General features: G+C 52.1%; 3 protein-coding genes and 1 pseudogene across 6 annotated transcripts in view; 3 read left to right on the forward strand and 1 right to left on the reverse strand.

Annotated features, from left to right (window-relative positions):
- Positions 1-3,546, forward strand: part of POLE (DNA polymerase epsilon, catalytic subunit) — a 57,992-nt gene extending 54,446 nt beyond the window's left edge. For 2 of the 3 annotated variants that reach the window (XM_053587548.1, XM_053587549.1), the window contains exons 46-49: positions 981-1,181; positions 1,502-1,627; positions 2,259-2,348; positions 2,443-3,545. In XM_053587548.1, coding sequence (XP_053443523.1) covers positions 981-1,181; positions 1,502-1,627; positions 2,259-2,348; positions 2,443-2,556 — 531 coding nt within the window. In that variant the 3' untranslated portion in view covers positions 2,557-3,545. Of the gene's footprint in view, positions 1-980; positions 1,182-1,501; positions 1,628-2,258; positions 2,349-2,442 lie in introns of all 3 variants that reach the window. The other variant, XM_053587551.1, reaches the window with a different exon arrangement.
- A 1,241-nt stretch (positions 3,547-4,787) lies between these two features.
- On the reverse strand, positions 4,788-8,149 carry P2RX2 (purinergic receptor P2X 2). Of its 2 annotated transcripts, XM_053588461.1 has the most exons (11): positions 7,670-8,149; positions 7,359-7,494; positions 7,192-7,263; positions 7,029-7,104; positions 6,818-6,914; positions 6,610-6,690; positions 6,383-6,521; positions 6,029-6,159; positions 5,824-5,914; positions 5,609-5,674; positions 4,788-5,531 (listed from the first exon to the last, which is right to left on the reverse strand). In XM_053588461.1, exons 1-11 carry the CDS (start codon positions 7,843-7,845, stop codon positions 5,142-5,144), a joined length of 1,455 nt encoding a protein of 484 aa, XP_053444436.1. In that variant the 5' UTR covers positions 7,846-8,149; the 3' UTR covers positions 4,788-5,141. The 2 variants fall into 2 exon arrangements, with proteins under 2 accessions (XP_053444436.1, XP_053444437.1); XM_053588462.1 differs by lacking the exon at positions 7,359-7,494 and having other exon boundaries at positions 7,738-8,149.
- Positions 8,150-10,868: 2,719 nt separating this feature from the next.
- Positions 10,869-11,039, forward strand: LOC128584740 (40S ribosomal protein S29-like; annotated as a pseudogene).
- Positions 11,040-15,780: 4,741 nt separating this feature from the next.
- On the forward strand, positions 15,781-19,162 carry LRCOL1 (leucine rich colipase like 1). Its single transcript, XM_053590211.1, has 5 exons — positions 15,781-15,906; positions 17,625-17,750; positions 17,827-17,952; positions 18,076-18,198; positions 18,962-19,162. The coding sequence occupies exons 1-5, from the start codon at positions 15,820-15,822 to the stop codon at positions 18,962-18,964; spliced, it is 465 nt and encodes a 154-aa protein (XP_053446186.1). The 5' UTR covers positions 15,781-15,819; the 3' UTR covers positions 18,965-19,162.
- Positions 19,163-19,401: the final 239 nt, after the last annotated feature.

Below are 19,401 nucleotides of genomic sequence, written 5' to 3' on the forward strand. Positions count from 1 at the left end.
GTATGTAATAATATCTCATTGTGTTTTTGTTTTATGTATGCATTCATTTATTTGAGACAGTCTCCCTCTGTCACTCTGGGTAGAGTGCTCACACCAGGAAACCAAAAATTTTGTGACACTTTATTGTGGTATTCACTTAATTGCGATGATCTCAACCTAACCCATAATCTCTCTGATCTTTCTGTGTCCTGAGCCGTTTGTTCCATTGAATCATCTTTGCACCTTTTTCAGAACTTACTCAGCCATATCTTCACACATCTATTTCTAGATTATGTTTTCCCTTTTTTATACAGTGGGTTCAACTTGTCAATTCTTTGTTGAGGACTTTTGTGCTCATGGTATGGTTATTTGTCTATAGTTTCTTTGTGTGGTTTTGGTACCAGGATGATGCTGTCCTCATAGAGTAAGTTGTAGTGCTCTTTCATTTGATTTTTCTGGAAGATACTATGTAGAATCAGTGTTGTTTCTTTCTTCCTTAAATGTTTGGAAGGGAACACTAGGGAAGCCTCTGCTCACTAACAAAGAACAGCCAACATGAAAAAGTCAGCTTTTGCCTCTGATGCTTTGTTTTTTGTTTTTTGAGAAAGAGTCTCACTTTGTCACCCTTGGTAGAGTGCCATGGCATCATAGCTCACAGCAAACTCCAATTCCTGGGCTTAAGCAATTCTCTTGCCTCAGCCTCCCAAGTAGCTGGGAGTATAGGCACCCACCATAAAGCCTGGTTATTTTTAGGGACGAGGTCTCACTCTGGCTCAGGCTGGTCTCGAACCTATGATTTTAGGCAATCCACCTGCCTCAGCCTCCCAGGTGCTGAGATTATTGGCATGAGCCACCATGCCCGGCTCCTCTGATGCTTCTAAAGGGGTTAAAGAAGGGATGAAATTATGTGGCTTAAGATAGTGGGCTGAGGGATTTCTGGTCCAGGCAGCAGCAGGGAGGCCCTGGATACTCTGTCCTGATGTGGGCTGTGGTCTCTGCAGGTGCTATCCCTAGACACAAACATCACAAACCAGGTGAACAAGCTCAACCGGGACCTATTGCGCCTGGTGGATGTCGGTGAGTTTTCTGAGGAGGCCCAGTTCAGAGACCCCTGCCGCTCCTATGTGCTCCCTGAGGTCATCTGCCGCAGTTGTAATTTCTGCCGAGACCTGGACCTGTGCAAGGACTCCTCCTTCTCTCAGGTGAGGCTCAGCTCCCAGGGGCCCTCACACCGGTAGAGCCAGAGCATCCCAGAAGGGGCTTCTGCTACCCCACCTTGCAGTTTGCATCTGCTGCCCTCGGGCTCTTATGTGTACTCTGAGCAGGCATCCTCTCAGCCAATCTGTGCCAAGTCCCAGGTGTGGTCCAGGTGCAGGTGTAGGCAGATGCCAGGGTGAGGCCCCCACAGGCAGTTCATCCCCTTAGCTCAGATCATGCCTCCAGCCCCTTTCCTCCTGTGGCTGTTACTGACAGTGCTGAGATTGGGGCCATAGCCACATGACCTCTCCTCTTACTTTGCTAGGATGGAGCCATCTTGCCTCAGTGGCTCTGCTCCAATTGTCAGGCAGCCTATGATTTGTCCACCATCGAGATGGCCCTGGTAGAAGCCCTGCAGAAGAAGCTGATGGCTTTCACCCTGCAGGACCTGGTAAGTCACAGGGCCTTTGCCCCCAAACTGCTCCCTAGAAGGCAAGGGCTTTCTGCACACATCATCTGCACTCCTGGGACACTGGGTGTGCGGAGATCCTGGGTTCTGCCCAGTGTCCTGTAGGGCACTGCCTCTGAGGACTGATTCCTACCACAAGCCCAGCATCTGTTGGGAACCTGCCATGGCCTGGGAGCAGGCTTTGTGAGTATCTACCCTAGGGGAGGGAGAAAGGCAGTCACCATGACAAATGTGTGGAGTAACAAAGGGGAAAGGAGGTATCACCACCGGTACTCAGAGGGCTGCAGGAAGGTCTTGCTGAAGGGTGTCTGAATAGAGGTTTGCGGGGCATGCCAGGATCCCATACTGCTTCATAGGAGGGTGTCCACTGCCACAAGCACAGGGTCTGGAAAAAGGTGCAGCACCTTGGAATTGGGGCGGAGTGCCCATGCAAGGAGGGCGTGTTAGCAGAGTTTGGGTGAAGTCATGAATTTTATTCATAACTAAGGCCCAATAAGCACACAGCGGGAAACCAAGGCTTGCAGAAGTTTTCAGAATCCAAGGCCACATGGAGGGGTGGGCAGGTCTGGCGAGGTGGGTGAGCCAGCACCTGATAGGGTTGCTCCCTTTTCAGATCTGCCTAAAGTGCCGCGGTGTGAAGGAGACCAACATGCCTGTGCACTGCAGCTGCGCGGGGGCCTTCACCCTCACCATCCACACTCAGGTGTGCCCTCCCAGCAGAGGCATCAGCCTCAGCACTGCCATGCCTCCCTGACCTCTGGGTGAGATGGGCTCTCACTGTGTATTTACTTCCACAGGTGTTCATGGAGCAGATTGGGATCTTCCAGAACATCGCCCAGCTCTATGGCATGTCGTACCTCCTGGAGACCTTGGAGTGGCTGCTGCAGAAGAGTCCTCGGCTGAGCCAGTAGCTGTCCCTGGGCTTATGGGACACCAGCCAAGAAGCTATGTCCCTATGTTCCCAGTGACCAGGTCACCAACCACCCTGACTCCCTAAACTTGGGACCACAGTACAGGGAAGATCATTTTGGGGACTCAGAAATGGCAGGAACAAGCAAGAGCAAGAAATAGCCTGTCCTGGCTCGGCGCCTGTGGCTCAAGCGGCTAAGGCGCCAGCCACATAAACCTGAGCTGGCGGGTTCGAATACAGCCCGGGCCCACCAAACAACAATGATGGCTGCAACCAAAAAATAGCCGGGCGTTGTGACGGGCACCTGTAGTCCCAGCTACTTGGGAGGCAGAGACAGGAGACTCGCTTGAGCCCAGGAGTTTGAGGTTGCTGTGAGCTATGATCCACGGCACTCTACCCAGGGCAACAGCTTGAGGCTCTGTCTCAAAAAAAAAAAAAAAAGAAAGAAAAGAAAAGAAATAGCCTGTCCTTAGCCTAGCCACCTGCCACAGCAAATCCCAAGCTGAGAAGCACATTGAGGGTTCTGAGGGGTCAGTTCTTGCTAAATAAACACGTTTCCAGGCATCTGTTGCTTTCTTGTGCTGCCAGGTGGGGTGGGAAAGTCCTCCCCAAGGGTCTCATTTCCCTCTCCTGACCCTGAGGCTCCCAAGGGGTTCCTGAGTCTCTGTCTAAGGCCAGGCTCCAAGGTGAGGTGGTTTCCTGCAGCCATGGTCATTTCCAGGGAACCCAGACCCTGTACCCATGTGAATTGGGCTTATGCCTCCCTGTCTTTGCACCCTTCTCACTTAGAGCAGGTTGCAGAGGGAGATCTGTGCCATGCTACTCAGGACCCATCAGTTCCAGAAAACCAAACCCCTGCATTCATCTCACCCCTACACAGCCTTGTCCTCCACTTCTTTGCAGAGGACACGGCAGAAGCATGAAGAAAAAAGTCAGCAGACAGTACAAAATGGGAACCATAAACTCAGGGGAACCACATGTTGGAGCCTCATGGGAAGGTACAGGAGGCTTGAGTCACTGTGGGCTCTGGAGCTGGCCTTAGAGCTGTCTTCATTGGCTAAATATCTATTTAAATTACACTTTAATTTTATTTAAAGTTGACACCTAATTTTAGGATTCTCTAGATTGTCACTGTGTGTATTGGTGCAAGGTTCTGTCTCTGAGAGACAAGTACCATTGAGCATGTGTTTGGCCCCATGCTCAGGCTGCCTGCCCAGGGAAATCTGATGCCCGCTCAGATGGACGGAGCCCTGCAGCCTCCAGAGTGGAGATCAAATCAAATTAGGGCAAGTTGGTGGGGAGGAGAGAACCAGCTAACTGGGTTTCATTCCGGGAAGTGAAGCCAGAGAAGACCCAGAGGGGAGGGGAGCCATGCAGCAAGGCCACCCGCAGTAGGACCCAGGGTTGGCTGTGCCAGCCTGAGGCTGGTGCACTTGAGGGGGCAGAGGACTTGGAGATGGGAACCCAAGCCTGGGCCTGGCTCCTGAGCATCAATCAGGGACCCAACTGGAAAAGCCAGTTTCTCTGGAACTAGAGCTGGGCCCCCAGTGAGTCGCATACTGTGGGTGTCTGGGGCCCTGTGGGGCCAGCTCATGCTCAGCCCCACACTACCTGTAAACATCATCTTGACTCCAGTTTTGGGGACTGAGTGCCCCATTGCCTGCCCTTGGCTGTTGCTCTACAGCCTAGTTTTCTGATCTGTGAGGTGGGTGTGACCCGCTTACAGTCACAGGTGTGGTCTGTGCAGTTCAGCACAGCCCAGGCAGGCTCCCTTCTCCACAGAGCCAAATTCTAGGCTCCCTAGGCAGGGCCCACAGCACCTGGCTGACGGTAACCAGATTACCCAAGGCCTTGATGCAGTTAGTCCCTCTCCTTCTGGTGCCCTACCTTGTCTCCCCCACCCCATGGGACATGACAAGCACCTTGGTCTTCATTTTCCTCCCTGGGAGTCACACACCATCCTTTTCCCATGTTTTGGCAGGAGGCAGCAGGGAAGTAGGATCTGGGGTGACCCTCCAGGGAATTAGCAAGTGAGGGACCCAGGTGCACTTGGCCATGTCCTTGTCCCCTGAGCACCCCTGGCTGGACATTGAGGCAGGCGGTCATATGCCCCATACCCAGACTGGTTAGAGGGGAGTGAGCCTAGCTGCAGCCCAGGCAGGGATGGGCATTGCATGCTGTATTCATGGGCTCAGGGGCTTCTCTGAAGGAAGTAATACAGAAGGTTCTGGTTATAGGTTTATTGGACTCTGAGCATGTCATGACTTCTAAGGGAAGGGTCCAACAGAGTTCAAGGTTACAAAGCTCAAGGTGGAGATTGGAGGCAGCTTCCCCAAGGCCCCAAGAGCAGTTGCAGAGAAAGGTAATGGGGTAGAGGGAAATGCCTCTCCCTACAGATCCCTGGAGGCTGTAGGATTGGAGGACCAATGGGAAGAGGAGGGCAACCTCTGGTTCTTGTGTCTTATGGAGATGTTTGGCCCAGGTCCACCATGCAGAGTCTCCAGCGGGGCTGCCAGGGCCATCCGGGCCTTGTTTCTGGCCCCGGTGCGCCAGTGTCTGCAGCACAGCATGACGAGGACAGGAGGCTCAAAGTTGGGCTAAACCTTTGGGGTCCGTGGGTGTAGAGTCCTGTTGGAGAGGCTCAAAGGTGGGAAGGCTTTGTCCTGTACTCTGTCCAAGAGTGTCTGCCATCTGCTCAGGTGGGGCAGAGACAGAGCAAGGGAGGGGGCCCAGGACAGCTGGGCCTATCTCTGCCCCTCGTCCCAACTGTGGCCCTCCTGGATGAGGGGAACTGGGTGGCTGGTCCACAGTGCAGTGACCAGGTGGGGGAGGACTCTGGCCCAAAACAAGGGCAAGGGTCATGGGCCAGCTACCTGAGGGGCGCCTCAGCGTACACACCTTGTCAAATTTCTTATGGCTGTAGACCTTGTTTTTGTTCATGAATGTTAGCAAGATCCAGTCACACAGGAAGGATCCCTGGGGCCAGCAAAGATGATGCATAAGGACCTGGCAGGCCCACCCACCCACGCCAGGACCCAGAGTGGGCACCTTACCACCCCGATGGAGGTCAGAGCCGTGGCCAGATTGATGATAGTAGGAATCAGGCTGAACTTCCCGGCCTGGGGAGAACAGCCTTGTCTAGATGGGGCCAGGTGGGCAGGAAGATGGCGGGGGGGGGGGCATAGGGGGGGCAGATGTGACTCAAAGTAGGATGGGGCTAAGCCATCTTAGTTGAGGCTGGAGCCTCCACCCTGTGAGCTATGCTCACCTGTCCATGCACAATGACATCAATGCGGATCCCATAGGCTTTGATGAGCATGCGGGTGGTGGTGCCGTTTATCTTGTAATACTTGGCAAACCTAAAATGAGTGACCCAGAAGCTAACTCCAGGTTGCCTAACCTGTGGAGCTCAGCGTGAGGTGCCTGCTTACAGGGCCTCTGGAGACCTGCCTTGTCCATTCTAGGAAGCCAACCTGAAGTTATAGCCCGATGAGGCAGGTACATGCTTGGGGTCAAGCCTCCGGAAGGAGTACTTGGGGTTGCATGCGGCTGCATCCAGGTCCAGGTCACAGTCCCAGTTGATGATGACACCTATGACGCCACCCTGCCAGACAGCAGGCAAGAGAGGGGATCAGGGAGGGCCCGCAAGAGTGAGGGCTGGTGAAGACACCAACAGTCGCCGTGTGGTCAGTTATCAATAATTTAGCAGGTACAAACACACAAATCTCACAGATCGTGTTTCTCTCCTCTGGCCAAGACCTCAAAGGGACATAAGGGTTGTGACAGAGAACCCTCCTGTGCAGGCAGAGTAGCCTGCATGCCCTCACCTTATATGCCAGCTCCGTGAAGTTCTCCCCAGCCTGCTCCACAATGAAGCCCAGCCTGAAGATGGGGCAGTAGGGGTCTGAGACCTCATGGAATGAGCAGTGCTTCAGGTACTCATCCTTCCGGTCTGCGATGTTGCCCCTGGGAAGGGGCAGAGAGCAGAGCCTGGCACCCCAGCCACTTCCCAAGCCCCACTGGGGTACCAGAGCTGTACGCAGCTGGCTCTTACTTGGAGAAGCGGAACTTTGGGTAGTGGATGCTGTTCTTGATGAGGATGGTGAAGTTTGGGGCCATCTTACCCAGGAATTGGCTGAGGAGACACAGGCAGGAGTCATTTAGTTCCCTCCCCAGAAGCTCCCACCCAGCAGGGCCTCCACCCTTCCCTGGCTCCACAGTCACCACCCCCAGCACTGCTGGTCTTGGCTGGGTGCTCCCACCTGACAGAGGTGCCATCTTCCACTGGGCACCAGCCAGACACCTCACAGGTCTTAAAGGGTCCCTGGTAGTAGGGCACACAGTGCCCAGTCCGCAGCCCTGCCAGGGAGACAAAGCTAAAGTGGTGCTGGGGGCACCCACCCTCCAGGACACACTGACCAGTCCCTGGCCCCACAGGCACACTGACTTCCCCAGGCTCCCCAGGACACTGACCATTCCCCAACATGTCCAGTTCCCCAGCCATGCAGTCGTCATCTGAGTGGCAAGTGGCGTTGGGGACCCTCATGCTCTAGGGTAGAGATGTCAGTCAAGGGGCTTGCAGGGACAGCCCAGCCACCACCACCACCACCACCACCACCATTGGACCTGGTCTCACCTCTGGGCAGGTTCCTAAGGCCTGGGAAGGGGTGACCTCAATCCTGGTAATGATGCTGAACACGCTACCCCCCTGGGCACAGAGAGAGGGACTGGTTAGTCACAGCAACTACCAACTACCCGTTTTCCCCAGAATGCAGTGGGGCAGTGGGGCAGGTCAGGCCCCACCTCAGGGGGCTTCACGAACTCCTCCACATCCCACACTTTGTCCTCCGACATGGTGACCCCCTTGACTTTGGTGATGACTGAGCTCTCCGGGCCGGTCTCGTTGTCCTGGTAGCTCTTTTGCACGATGAACACGTACCTGGGGAGGGAGCGGCGCGGGCTCTGGAGGCGACCCGGGAAGGCAGGAGCCAGGACCGACGCCCCTCCCGCTGTCCCTCTGCCTCTCTGGGACCCCTACCCGGGCCCCGCACCCCGGATTTCGTGCCTGGCCCCGCGCCCCTGGATCCTTCCCCTGCACCCCCGGCCCCGCGCACCACACGAAGTAGAGCAGGATGAGCAGCTGCACCGCGCGGTACAGGACGCCCAGGCGCCGGTTCCTCACCACTATCACCTTGGGCGTCTCGTAGTCCCAGAAGGCGGACCAGCAGCCCCGGGCCAGGCGCTGGGCCGCGGCCGCCCCCAGGAGGGGCTTGGGCTGGGCAGCGGCCATGGTGCGCCCGCGGTGGCCCAGCTGCGGCCCCGCCTCCCAAGAAGCGGCCTGCGGAGAACGGGCTGGGGTCGCTAAGAGGTAACAGAGTGGGGGTGGAGAGTCCTCTGGGCGTGGTCTTGCGTCCGCCGCGCCCCTCCTGGCTGGTCCGAGCTCCCGCGGGCAGCAACCCAGCAGCCCAGCAGTTGTCCCCAGGGTGTAGGCACCACAGGGCAGGGCCAAGCGGGCCGGCAGCTCACGGGGCAGTGGAGGGAGCTGCCCAGTGAGCAGCCCAGAGTTGGAGAAAGGAGATCCCGGTGGAAACTTTCCCAAGAAGAAGGAGACCCAGAGCCCCGCCGATTCTTCCGGCCACTGGCTGCAGCCAAAGCGCAGGCTGGGTCCTCCCTGCGGCTCTCTGGGCTCAGGACAGAGTCTGGTCCCCTGTGCTGTGGTCCCCTGTCCTCTAATCCCCATTCGCAACCCCATCCCCTGTTACTTGGTGAGGGGGGGGCTGTGCGAGGAGGGAAAGAGGGAGGATTGGTTGAGCTCAGGAGTTAGAGACCAGCCTGATTAAGAGCCAGACCACGTCTCTATTAAAAATAGGAAAACTAGCCTGGTGTTGTGCCCGGTGCCTGTCGTCCCAGCTACCTGGGAGCCTGAGGCAGGAAGATTGCTTGGACCCAGCAGTTGGAGGTTGCTGCTAGCTAGGCTGAGGCCACAGCCCTCTAGGCTGGGCAACAGAGTGAGATTCTGTCTAAAAGAAAAAAAAAAAAGAAAGACACACAAAATTATATACATTTATCTTGTACAAACATATTTTGAAATATGTCTATGTCTAGCTAATTAATAAATGTGTTCCCTCACATGTTTGTTTTTGTGGTGAAAATACTTAACATCCAGGCTGCCTGGACCTTGTACTGCTTGACTGTCTTCGAGGTAACTTGTGGGGCTCCTGTGGAGGCTGCACCTCCGTCTCTCACAGTCTCACCCTGACTCCACAGCCATGATCTCCCTTCCCTGCACCCACTTGAAAGTCCTGCATGCTCATCTGCAGCCAGCTGTCTCGGCTGCACGTCTCACCAAGTTGAAATAATCTTCCAGACACAGGGAGAGGACATGAAGCATCATTAACTGACTTGACTTCTCAAAATGTGAATTCCAGACAGAGGCCAAACAAGTCCTGGTGCCAAAGTGGCGTCAGTCTGACCCAAAGGAGAGGATTGTGAAATTAAATCTGGCCTGAAGCTGCCTTAGTGCTGAACTGCAACCTCAGTACTTAAACAAACTGAAGGCCTAATTTCAGAGTGTATTTTAGAAACAAATAGCTGGGTCTCAGCCAATCACAAGCTGATTTGTTGTTTGAGATGCGTTCTGACTGTGTTAGGAATATGCATCAAATGACAAGGAAGTTTGGGTCTGTGTTATGAGAAAATAGAACCAAATAGTATCTCAAATTCAGTGAGGACCCTGTGTTCCGTTAGTTTCAGGAAACTGCAAATGTTTATAATAAATTTTCAATAAGGGCAGCGCCTGTGGCTCAGTGAGTAGGGCGCCGGCCCCATATACCAAGGGTGGTGGGTTCAAACCCAGCCCCGGCCAAACTGCAACCAAAAAATAGCTGGGCATTGTGGCAGGTGCCCGTAGTCCCAGCTGCTCAGGAGGCTGAGGCAAGAGAATCACATAAGCCCAAGAGCTGGAGGTTGCTGTGAGCGGTGTGACGCCACAGCACTCTACCAAGGGCAGTAAAGTGAGACTCTGTCTCTACAAAAATAAATAAATAAATAAATTTTCAATAAGGTGTCTCAAAGCCTCCATGGAGGAAAATTAAGAAATCAAATGAAAACTCCTGATGCAAAAAAGGAGCAAATGAGTGAGGTCCTTACACACAAATTTTGTAAGGACAGCTATGGTGTAAATTAATATATGTAATTTGCATAAATATGTTTAAATAGATTACAGAAATTGGTCTTCAGAAGACTAAGTCTCATAATTATTTTCTATGTTGAAAAATCACTTTCCGGGTGGCGCCTGTGGCTCGAGGAGTAGGGCGCCGGTCCCAAATGCCGGAGGTGGTGGGTTCAAACCCAGCCCCAGCCAAAAACCACAACAAAAAAAAGAAAAAAGAAAAGTCACTTTCCACATGGAAAAAATTCAGTCATTATATTGAATTCTAAAACCTTTGGTTAAATGGAAATATTCTCTGGCCAGAACAGAAACAAATTATCTATAACCCCTTAAAAACAATCCACTTATAAGTAAAAGTTTAGATTTATTTTCAAAATATCAATATCTTTATTCACACCCCATACAATTCACCCATTTAAAGTGCACCTAATGGCTTTGAGTATAGTCAGCATTATTAATATACTGATGGCCATAGTTGATTTCAGTACCTTCTCTTCACCCCTGAGAGAAAACTTGCCCACTTCCCACCCCTACTCCTCAGCCCCAGACAACCACCTTCCCCTCTTCCCTCACTATTTTAGAGCCAGGAGCTCCAAGGTTCATCCTTGGAGGGGCAGCAGCTCCCTTCCAGGACAGGCCCTCCAGGTTCCCATACTTGGTGCCACCACTAGCCCTGTTCCACCCAGGTCCCTTCCAAACTGGACCAAGAGTGTCTTGTAAACTAGTACCACAACCTTTCCTCCCTGGGGCCCACCATGATGCCCAGCACACAGTCACAGATAAGTAACTAGTAAACAGTGGGCAATAAGCACACATATGCAGAAAATGCAGTGTGCTTATTTTTTTGAGACAGAATCTTAATCTGTTGTCCTGGGTAGAGTGCCATGGCATCATTACTCACAGCAACCTCAAACTCTTAGACTTAAGCAGTTCTCTTGCCTCAGCCTCCCCAGTAGCTGGGACTACAAGCACCTGCCACAATGCTAGTTTTTTCTATTTTTTTAGTAGCTATGAGATCCCACTCTTGCTCAGGCTGGTCTTGAACTCCTGAGCTCAGGCAATCCACCTGCCTCGACCTCCCAGAGTGCTAAGATTACAAGTGTGAACCATGCCTTTTGCCTCGTTGCACTCCTGAAAGCTAGATGGGGCACCAGCAGCTCTACTGGAGCCACCCGTGAAAATTCGGTCAGGATTCTCACTCTTGCTGCGTCTGCTCAAACCCGCACGGTCTGATCCAGAAGGACGGCCTCAATATGTGCCCCCAGTGCTTCCATCAGTACGCGAAGGACATCGGGTTCATCAAGTTGGACTAAGTAATCTACCTTGAATGGATTATCTAGGGGGACACAATGAAAGAAACCATGCTAACTCAATGCATACACAGATGGCTGATACATGTACGTAAAATAAAGTTAAAAAATAAAAAAAAGAACAAGTGTGAGCCACTGTGCCCATCCTAACATATGCAAAATAAACACAGACACCAGGCAAGGACAGCTGCAGCCCCATGTGGGTAGTGAAAGAGCCTGAGCTTTTTCTGGCCAGTCCTGGGTAGAGGTGGCCAGCCAAGCCTGATTGCAGCTGAATGCTGCAGAGGCCATGGGTGGCTCCCAGCCTCCTGTGGGTCAGGATCCTGCCACATGCAGCCTGGCCACAGCTCACATACACGTTCAAGTGCCCCTGTGTGGGAGTGAAAGCCTTTCTCCCAGGGCTGCAGCAGGAGCAGGAAGCAGGGAAGAGGAGGCTGCTCTGCTTGGGGCGCCTTCTCTGGAAGCCACAGCTGCACAGAGGAGCAGGCAGGACACGGACAGAAAGGTGGGCCTGAGCATTCAAGCAGCTCTCTTCAGCCAGGAGTTTTGCAGCCAGGGAAATCTAGTCTTTTGAGTGACTCAGATGCTTTTTTTTTTTTTTTGGCCGGGGCTGGGTTTGAACCCACCACCTCTGGCATATGGGACCGGCGCCCTACTCCTTGAGCCACAGGCGCCACCCTCTCAGATGCTTTTTTAAGTATCCAGGATGTGTGCATGGCCATGAGCCAGGGTGACTACAGACCCAGTGGGTTCTTGCCTGGCTCTGGGTGAGGTGCACCTTTAGGCAGGTCTCAGTCCTCCCTGCATGGCTATGAAGATTGGGGGAGGCAGGGCAGGGTACACAGTACCAGAGACGTGGCCGCAGAGGTCTGAGAGTGAGACCCTGGCACCCACAGCGTCTGGAAAGATGAGGCATTAGGGGCTGACTTACTGGATAGAAGTGCTGTGAAATCAAACCTGATGTTGATGTTTGGAAAGAAAACTGAGTGTCTAATCTGAGAGATTTATAAACAGCTGTCCAGGAGCAGAGACTATGTGTATAGAGGAATATTTCAAAATAATGACGGGCTGTGAACACTGCTGTTCAAGTTCTAAAACACCAGGGCACTTGTGAGATCCACCTGTAACCTTCGTTTCGTTTTTATTGTGGTAAAGATATACTTAACATAAAATTGTTCACTTTTATCATTTTTAAGAGCACAGTTCAGCATGTCAAGTGGTTTGACGTTCCTGTGCGACCACCACCCCTCCATCTCCTGCACCCTCTCATCTTCCCAAAGGAGTCTCTGTCCCTACCACACAATTCCTCCCGTCCCCTCCCACCCCACACCCCCTCTCCATTTTCCATTGTGGAGCTAGACAGCTCTGGAGCCTCACATGAGGGGACTCCTGCAGTGTTTGTGCCTGGCCAGTGTCAGGGCCTCCCTCCTGGGTGCGGTGGGTAACACTACTTTGCGTGCATGTCATTTGTATTCCTCCTTCACCCACCACTTGGCTGCTGTGAATGGTGGCGACCTGTGACCATTCATAAATTGGGATTTCTCAGCATGGGGAGCAGTGTGGCCCTGCGTTACAAGAGCTATTTGATCTATCAGGCACCTTGTGCGCATTTTGGTAACTGGGCCTGTGAACTTATCTAAGGCCCACAAAAAGGACTGAGACCAGAAAAAAATTCATCTTGGGCAATGTTTACTCTGGTGGTTGCTGTCACTTGGCTCCAGGACAGTGGCTGAGGGGCACCTGAGACCCCTGATGTACACAAGGGAAGTAATAAAAAGCTCCCACTGTCCTTCCCACCATCCCTCAAGTTCCTGCCCTCATAGTGCTCACACACATGCAGGAAAACAGAAAAGGGGACGTGAGGGCACCCAGCCTGGGGGCAGATCCGGGCAAGGGGGATGGTAACACCCACACAGCCAAGGACAAGCTGTGAATATTTATCCAGCCATGGCCTGAGAGTCCACCCTGTTCCTGCACTTGGCAGGCTCAAGGCAGGTGGGTGTACTCTCACGTGCACAGAGCAGAGGCTATGGGGAAGTGGGGGCCAGCTGGAGTTGGTGTTCCATGTATCAGGGGCATGAGTGGCTGTCTCTGGCTGGTCCTGAGTTGGAAAGGGGGCAAAATTAGGGTGTCTCCAGTCCCTGAGCAAGTCCAGACCATGTGGGGCTGATAGATGTGGGATTGATTCATGGTTTGGCTTCCTCGGAAGGTAGCTGCAGGCTATGATTAGATCTCTATTTTATATGTGGTCATCTGGATGGTGTTTGCATGTTCATTCTCTCAGATATATCTTGTGGTCTACCATGAAGATACTTAGTGACTTTATGTTAAAAGAAAAACTTCAGACAAATTTAACAGAGTTTATTTGAGCAAAGAACAACTCATGAATTGGGCAACACTCGGAGCTGGATGATGTTCAGAGAGCTCCGTCCAGTGGCCTGAGCAGAGAACTTTTATCAGCTGAACACAAAAGTAGCTCAGGCCTATAATCCCAGCACTCTGGGGACCAAGATAAGAGAATCCCTTGAGCTCTGGAGTTTGAGACCAGCCTGAGCAAAAGCAAGATCCCATCTCTACTAAAAATAAAAAATTAGCTGGATGTCCTGGGACACCTGTAGTCCCAGCTACTCAGGAAGCTGAAGCAGGAGGATTGCTTTAGACCAAGAGTTTCAGGTTGTTGTGAGTTGGGCTGATGCTACAGCACTCTAGCCTGGGGCAACAGAGTGAGATTCTGTCAAGGAAGAAAGGAAGGAAAGGAAGGAGGGAGGGTGGCGAGGGGAAGGGAAGGGAAAGTAAGAAAACAAAAGCAAAGGAGAGAAATCATCTCATTGGCTGCAGCTCCTTAGATGTTTGGAACTGGTTGAGGCATCGGGTTTTTTGATGTTCTTGGTTGTTTTGAAGTCAATGCCTCCAAGGGAAGGCATCCAGAGACAGCCATAGGCCCACTGCACCCTCATTCTCTTACTGGTGTTGAACACCAAGAACCATTTCCAGTGGTGGGACAGGAACCTGATTCTGGAACTTGGGGCCTGGGAAGTGTGGAGAAGGAGCCACCAGAGTGGATGGCATATGCAGCCACAGTGAGGCCCCATGGACACCTATAGCCCCAACATGTCCCCTGCACTACTTTCTTCCTGTCCTTGGGGAAGAGTCTCACACCCACAGCACTTGAGGTCCACCTGAATGGCCAGGTGTTGTTTTTCTCATTATAATGAATGGTATCTTGTTTTCTATTTTCTAGTTATTTATGGCTGGTATAGAGAAATAGTTTTAAATTTTAAGTTGATCTTGCTTGCAATAAAGCCTAATTCTAAATGACAAAAAGAAAAAAAATTTTAAGTTGATCTTGATCGGGCAATTTCCTGAACTCTTCTAACAGTTTGTAAAGTCAACTAGAATCTCCCAAACAGTTTTATAACTGGGGAGGAAGACAGATTCTCCCAACAACCTCTTCCCTTCCAAGTTCTGCATGGAAAACTCCACAAAAGGTTTTCTGCAGCCTGACTCTGTGCCTTTGGCCAGTCACTGTGGCCAGAGAGAGATGCTGAACCAGGACAGCAGCCACCAATCAGTGGATACCTGTCAAGTGTCAGCCTCACATCAGGCAGTGCCACAGGGCCAGCCAGGGCACCCTGAGGGGAACACACAAAATCTGGCTCTGGGTGCTTGATGGTGACTCTTTCACATGGCCCAAAGGCCTCTCTGGGTGATATTGAGAGGCAGGGTCTGGGGGAGCCCATGTATGATGGTTGGTGCAGTCTGGCCTGCAGTTGTCCACTCAGTGCTGACACTGTTAAAATCAATTAAGGGCACAACTGGCTCAGTGCCACTTGCCCAGTGGTTAGGGTGCTGGCCACATACATTGGGGCTGGTGGGTTCGAACACGGCCCAGGCCTGCTAAACAACAATGACTATAAGAACAAAAAAATATCCGGGTGTTGTGGTGGGTGCCTGTAGTCCCAGCTACTTGGGAGGCAGAGGCAAGAGAATCGCTTAAGCCCAAGAGTCCAAGGTTGCTGTGTGTTGTGACACCACAGCCTTCTACCCAGGGTGACAGCTTGAGACTCTGTCTCAAAAAATAAATAAATAAATAAGGCACAACTATTTGCTGAGAAACAAGACTATTTAAAATCCATTTTCCATCAGGCCATGAAAAGACATGGAGGAATTTTTTTTTTTTTTTTTTTTTTTGCAGTTTTTGGCTGGGGCTGGGCTTGAACCCGCCACCTCTGGCATATGGGGCTGGCACCCTGCTCCTTTGAGCCACAGGTGTCACTCTAACATGGAGGAATCTTAAATGCCTGTCACTGATAGAAGCCAGGTGGGAAAGTCTGCACCTGCAGCTCTTGGACATTCTGGAAAAGGCAACACTCTGGTGACAGTGGAAGATGGGAGGGGTCAGGGATGGGAGGTGGAGAGAGGGGGCAGATGGCACACAGGGGCACTGTAGGCAATGAAATTCTCTGTAGGGTGTGTTTGTCCAGACCCATAAAACATGGCATCAGGAGTAAACTGGTGTGAGTGGCGGGCCTTGGCCGTGTCAATGCTGGCTCCTCAGTGGCAACAATGTACTGCGCCCAAGGCATGTTAATGATGTGGAAGCCAAGGCAGGCAGAACCTATGGAACTCTGCCTTCTGCATTGTTTTTCTGTAGATCTAAAAATGCTCTGTAAAATTAATTCTATTGTTTTTCTTTCTTTAATTCATTTTTTAAGAGGAAGAAGCAGGAAGGAGTGGGAAGAGAGTGGGTGTCGGCGCCTGGTGCTCAGAGACCAAGAGTCCAATGGCTGGCCCAGGGCGGATGCTGCTGCTGCTGCAGCTACTGCTGCTGCTGCTGGGGTCCTCTGGAGAGAAGAGCCTGGCCCACAAGGTGAGTGCCAGGCCCTCCTGCTGATGCTGTAATGAGTTGGGTTTGCACTCAGCCCCAAAGGGGGCCCCCTTTCCTCATCAGCCCTGCAGCAAGTCCTTCCTGAGGTCTTAGCCTCTCCAGGCAATCCTAGTGTTAACCTTCAGTCAGTAAGGTTTTTATAAAACAAAACAAAACAAAAATTTCCCTGGACAAAAATCTTTCCACAAATCTCCATTGTCCAGACTCTTTTGGGCCTTTTGGGGGCTCCTGCAGCCATACTCACTTTCCCAGTGATTCACAGAGAGGCAACATCTGCAATGTTTGTGGACAGTAAATGTAACTTAACCTCAACAGAAGCAGCTTGAACCCTGGGCTGGCTGGCAATCAAGCTGCTCTTCACTTTCGTTATGGTTTTTTTTTTGTTGTTGTTGTTTGTTTGTTGAGACAGAGTCTCACTCTGTCCATTGGGGTTGAGTGCCATGGCATCATCATAACTCACAGCTACTTCAGACTCTTGGACTCAAATGATCCTCTTGCCTTAGCCTCCTGAGTGGCTGGGACTACTGGTGTCTGCCCAGCTAATTTTTCTATTTTTAGTAGAGACAGGGTCTCACCCTTGTTCAGACTGGTCTTGAACTCCTAAGCTCAAGCAATCCACCTGTTTCAGCCTCCCAGAGTGCTAGGATTATAGGTGTGAGCCACTGCACCCAACTAGTCTTTTCTTTTCTTTTTTTTTTTTTTTTTTTTTTTTTTTTTTTTTTTTTTTTTTTTTTTATTTATTTATTTTTTTTTTTAATTTTTTTATTAAATCATAAGTGTATACAATGATATGATTATGGGGCATCATACACTCACTTCATAATTTTCTTTTCTTTTTAAGAGACAGAGTCTCACTTTGTCATGGTAGAGTGCTGTGGCATCAGAGCTCACAGCAATCTCCAGCTCTTGGGCTTAGGCGATTCTCTTGCCTCAACCTCCCAAGTAGCTGGGACTACAGGCGCTCCCCACCATGCCCGGCTATTTTTTTTCTTGCAGTTTGGCTGGGGCTGGGTTCAAACCTGCCACTCTCGGTATATGGAGCTGGCGCCCTACTCACTGATCCTACTCACTGGCCGCCCCCCAACCAGTCTTTTCTGTATTTAGTAGAGATAGGTTGTAATTTTTCATAAAATGTATTTATATTAACATGCAATAGATTTATTATTGTTATTTTAAAACTTTTTTCAGTTTTAGTGTCATATAGAGCAAAGGTCAATAGCTATAGCCACAGCAGCCCTCAAAAGCCCCTTACAGCCCTAAAACCAGCTGTGGTAGGGCCTCTGTCAGACTGCTGACGAAAGCCATAGCCATACTCACGTGGCACCTGAGGGGCCTAGCTCAGCCAGCTGCAGACATGGGCTGGAATCTCACCTCTGGTTCCCGGCTGGCTGTGTGGTTCTGGGCAGGTCAATTAGCCTCTCTGAGCCTGTTCTTCACCTGGGGAATGCAGGTGAGGGGCGCGGAAGTCTCACAGGGCTTCCTCTCCCCTCCCCTCCCTGTGCCCGATTCTTCCACCCTCTGTGCCTCAGTTTACTCTGTACACAAGCTGATGGTGAATGTTTCTTTTCCCCTCCTCACCACTGGGCACTCTGACCTTACCCTGCCAGACCATCTGTGGGCAGGTTTGTTCCTGAGTTTGAAGGAAGGTGGCTGGTGGAGCCTGAGGGGAAGAGGCCTCAGAGCACTGGGCTATATTTCAGGGCATCGGCGAGGCCTGTGAGGACCACCACGAGTGCCAGAGCGATTGCTGCGTCACCAACAGCCTGAACCCACAGAGGTTCTGCACTCCCCAGACCATCTTCTTGCAGTGCCTATCGTGGCGCAGGGTGCGTGGGGACAGGGCAGGGCTGTGGAGATGTGTGCCACCCGCTCCTGCCAACTCCATGGTCCCCCATCCTGCAGCCAAATGGGTACATCTGCTGGACCCACGCAGAGTGCCAGAGCCACTGCTGTGTCAGGACTAGCTTCCAGCAGAGTTTGTTCTGCACGCCCAAGACTATCTTCCTGCAGTGTGTGCCCTGGCGCAAGGTGACCCCAGGTCCCGAATGTGAGGGGTGGTGAAGGGGGTGGCCACCTCTGCACCCCTATCCTGCTCTGGTGGGAGGAAGGGTATGGAGGCTTCTTGGGGGGCTCCTGCCCATGTCTCCCCAGCCGGATGGCCATTACTGCAGGAGCCACAGCGAGTGCCGCAGCCAATGTTGCATCCAGCTGAACGAAGACAGCCCATACCGCTGTATCCCACGCACAGGAATCCTGGCCCAGTGCCTGCCGCTGGTGGGTCCCTTGGGTGCCAGGGACTTGGCAGATACAGCAGGGAGTGCGAGGCAAAGGGAGGGGCTGCCACTTTGAGACTGGGTCCATCAGGAACCCATTTCAAGAAGAAGGGGCACATAGGAAATGGTCACAGGCAGAGGGGCTCCTGAGCTGGCCACAGTGCTGTAGGACTATCTCAAAGGCCTGCAAGGGACACGTATGGAAGAGCACTGGGTAGCCCCTGTGGGAGTTGGTGAGGGCTTAAGAGGGTGGGGAGGAGAGTTTTTGGGCTGGGGAGGCTGAGACCTCAATAGCCCTGGGGGGCAAGAAGGGATCTCCTAGTCCCTCCCAGTGATTCTGCTGGCTGAGCCTGACTGACAGTGGCAAGTGGCATGGCCTGGGACCTGCAGGGTGGACCCCAAGTGAGTGGGGTTAAGAGGGCAGTGGGGAGCAGGGAGAGTGGGCACAGTGGGTGTCAGCTTCTCCAGAGACCAGGCAAAAGGGGTCTCTGGCCTCCGAGGTAAGGGCCCTGTGAGCACCTGCTGCCTCATTGGCCATGGCCTAGCTGCACCTGGAGAGGCTGTGGGGGCACAACTGTGAGCTGGGTGCCCCAGGGCATCCTTCTCCCACTGAGGCCCTAAGGCCAGATAAGGCCAACCTGTCCTGTGATGGCAGAGGGACACTTGGGGCTCAGGAGACTACTGGTTTGCCCTTAGCTTCCTCTTGCCCCTGCTCTGTGCTACCACCTCCCACTATATTCCTTCATTTTTGATGTTTCCTTTAGTGACATGAACACGAATTTGTGTCCTGAAGAACCAATCCTGGGCCCCTGGATGCACACTCTGGACATCATGGTGCTGGGAGTTGGATTCAGGGCAAAGTGTCCCCCAAGGTCCGTGTGGTGCTTTCTGTTACTCCAGAAAATCTGTAGGTGCGAGGCACCAAGTGCCTGAGACCATAGTGTGAAAAGAAGCATTCATAAGAACAAGTGGCAGGCTAGGGGACACTCATGTGATTGCTTGCACAAATAAACACTGCTGACTGCACACCACAAGTATTTTATCACTTCTGATTTTTTTCGGGTAATAAAAGGATCATCTATAGAAAATCCAGATGCCACAGGCAGGTTAGCCTGTGAAGGTCTAACACAGCCAGCCTCCCTGGACCCCAAAATCACAGCCTTGCTAGGAGCTGGGGCCTTACATGGCAAGGCCAGGCCTAGGG

The sequence above is a fragment of the Nycticebus coucang genome, chromosome 4 (genome assembly GCF_027406575.1).
Source record: "Nycticebus coucang isolate mNycCou1 chromosome 4, mNycCou1.pri, whole genome shotgun sequence".
Lineage (NCBI taxonomy): Eukaryota > Metazoa > Chordata > Mammalia > Primates > Lorisidae > Nycticebus > Nycticebus coucang.

Coding starts and splice junctions, on each gene's coding strand:
- P2RX2 (XM_053588461.1), bottom strand. CDS start 7,845: ATGGCCGCTGCCCAGCCCAAGCCCCTCCTGGGGGCGGCCGCGGCCCAG. Junction 7,264..7,358: donor AGTTCGTGAAGCCCCCTGAG/GTGGGGCCTGAC, acceptor CTCTGTGCCCAG/GGGGGTAGCGTGTTCAGCAT. Junction 5,532..5,608: donor CTCTGACCTCCATCGGGGTG/GTAAGGTGCCCA, acceptor TGCTGGCCCCAG/GGATCCTTCCTGTGTGACTG.
- LRCOL1 (XM_053590211.1), top strand. CDS start 15,820: ATGGCTGGCCCAGGGCGGATGCTGCTGCTGCTGCAGCTACTGCTGCTG. Junction 15,907..17,624: donor AGAAGAGCCTGGCCCACAAG/GTGAGTGCCAGG, acceptor GCTATATTTCAG/GGCATCGGCGAGGCCTGTGA. Junction 17,953..18,075: donor AGTGTGTGCCCTGGCGCAAG/GTGACCCCAGGT, acceptor ATGTCTCCCCAG/CCGGATGGCCATTACTGCAG.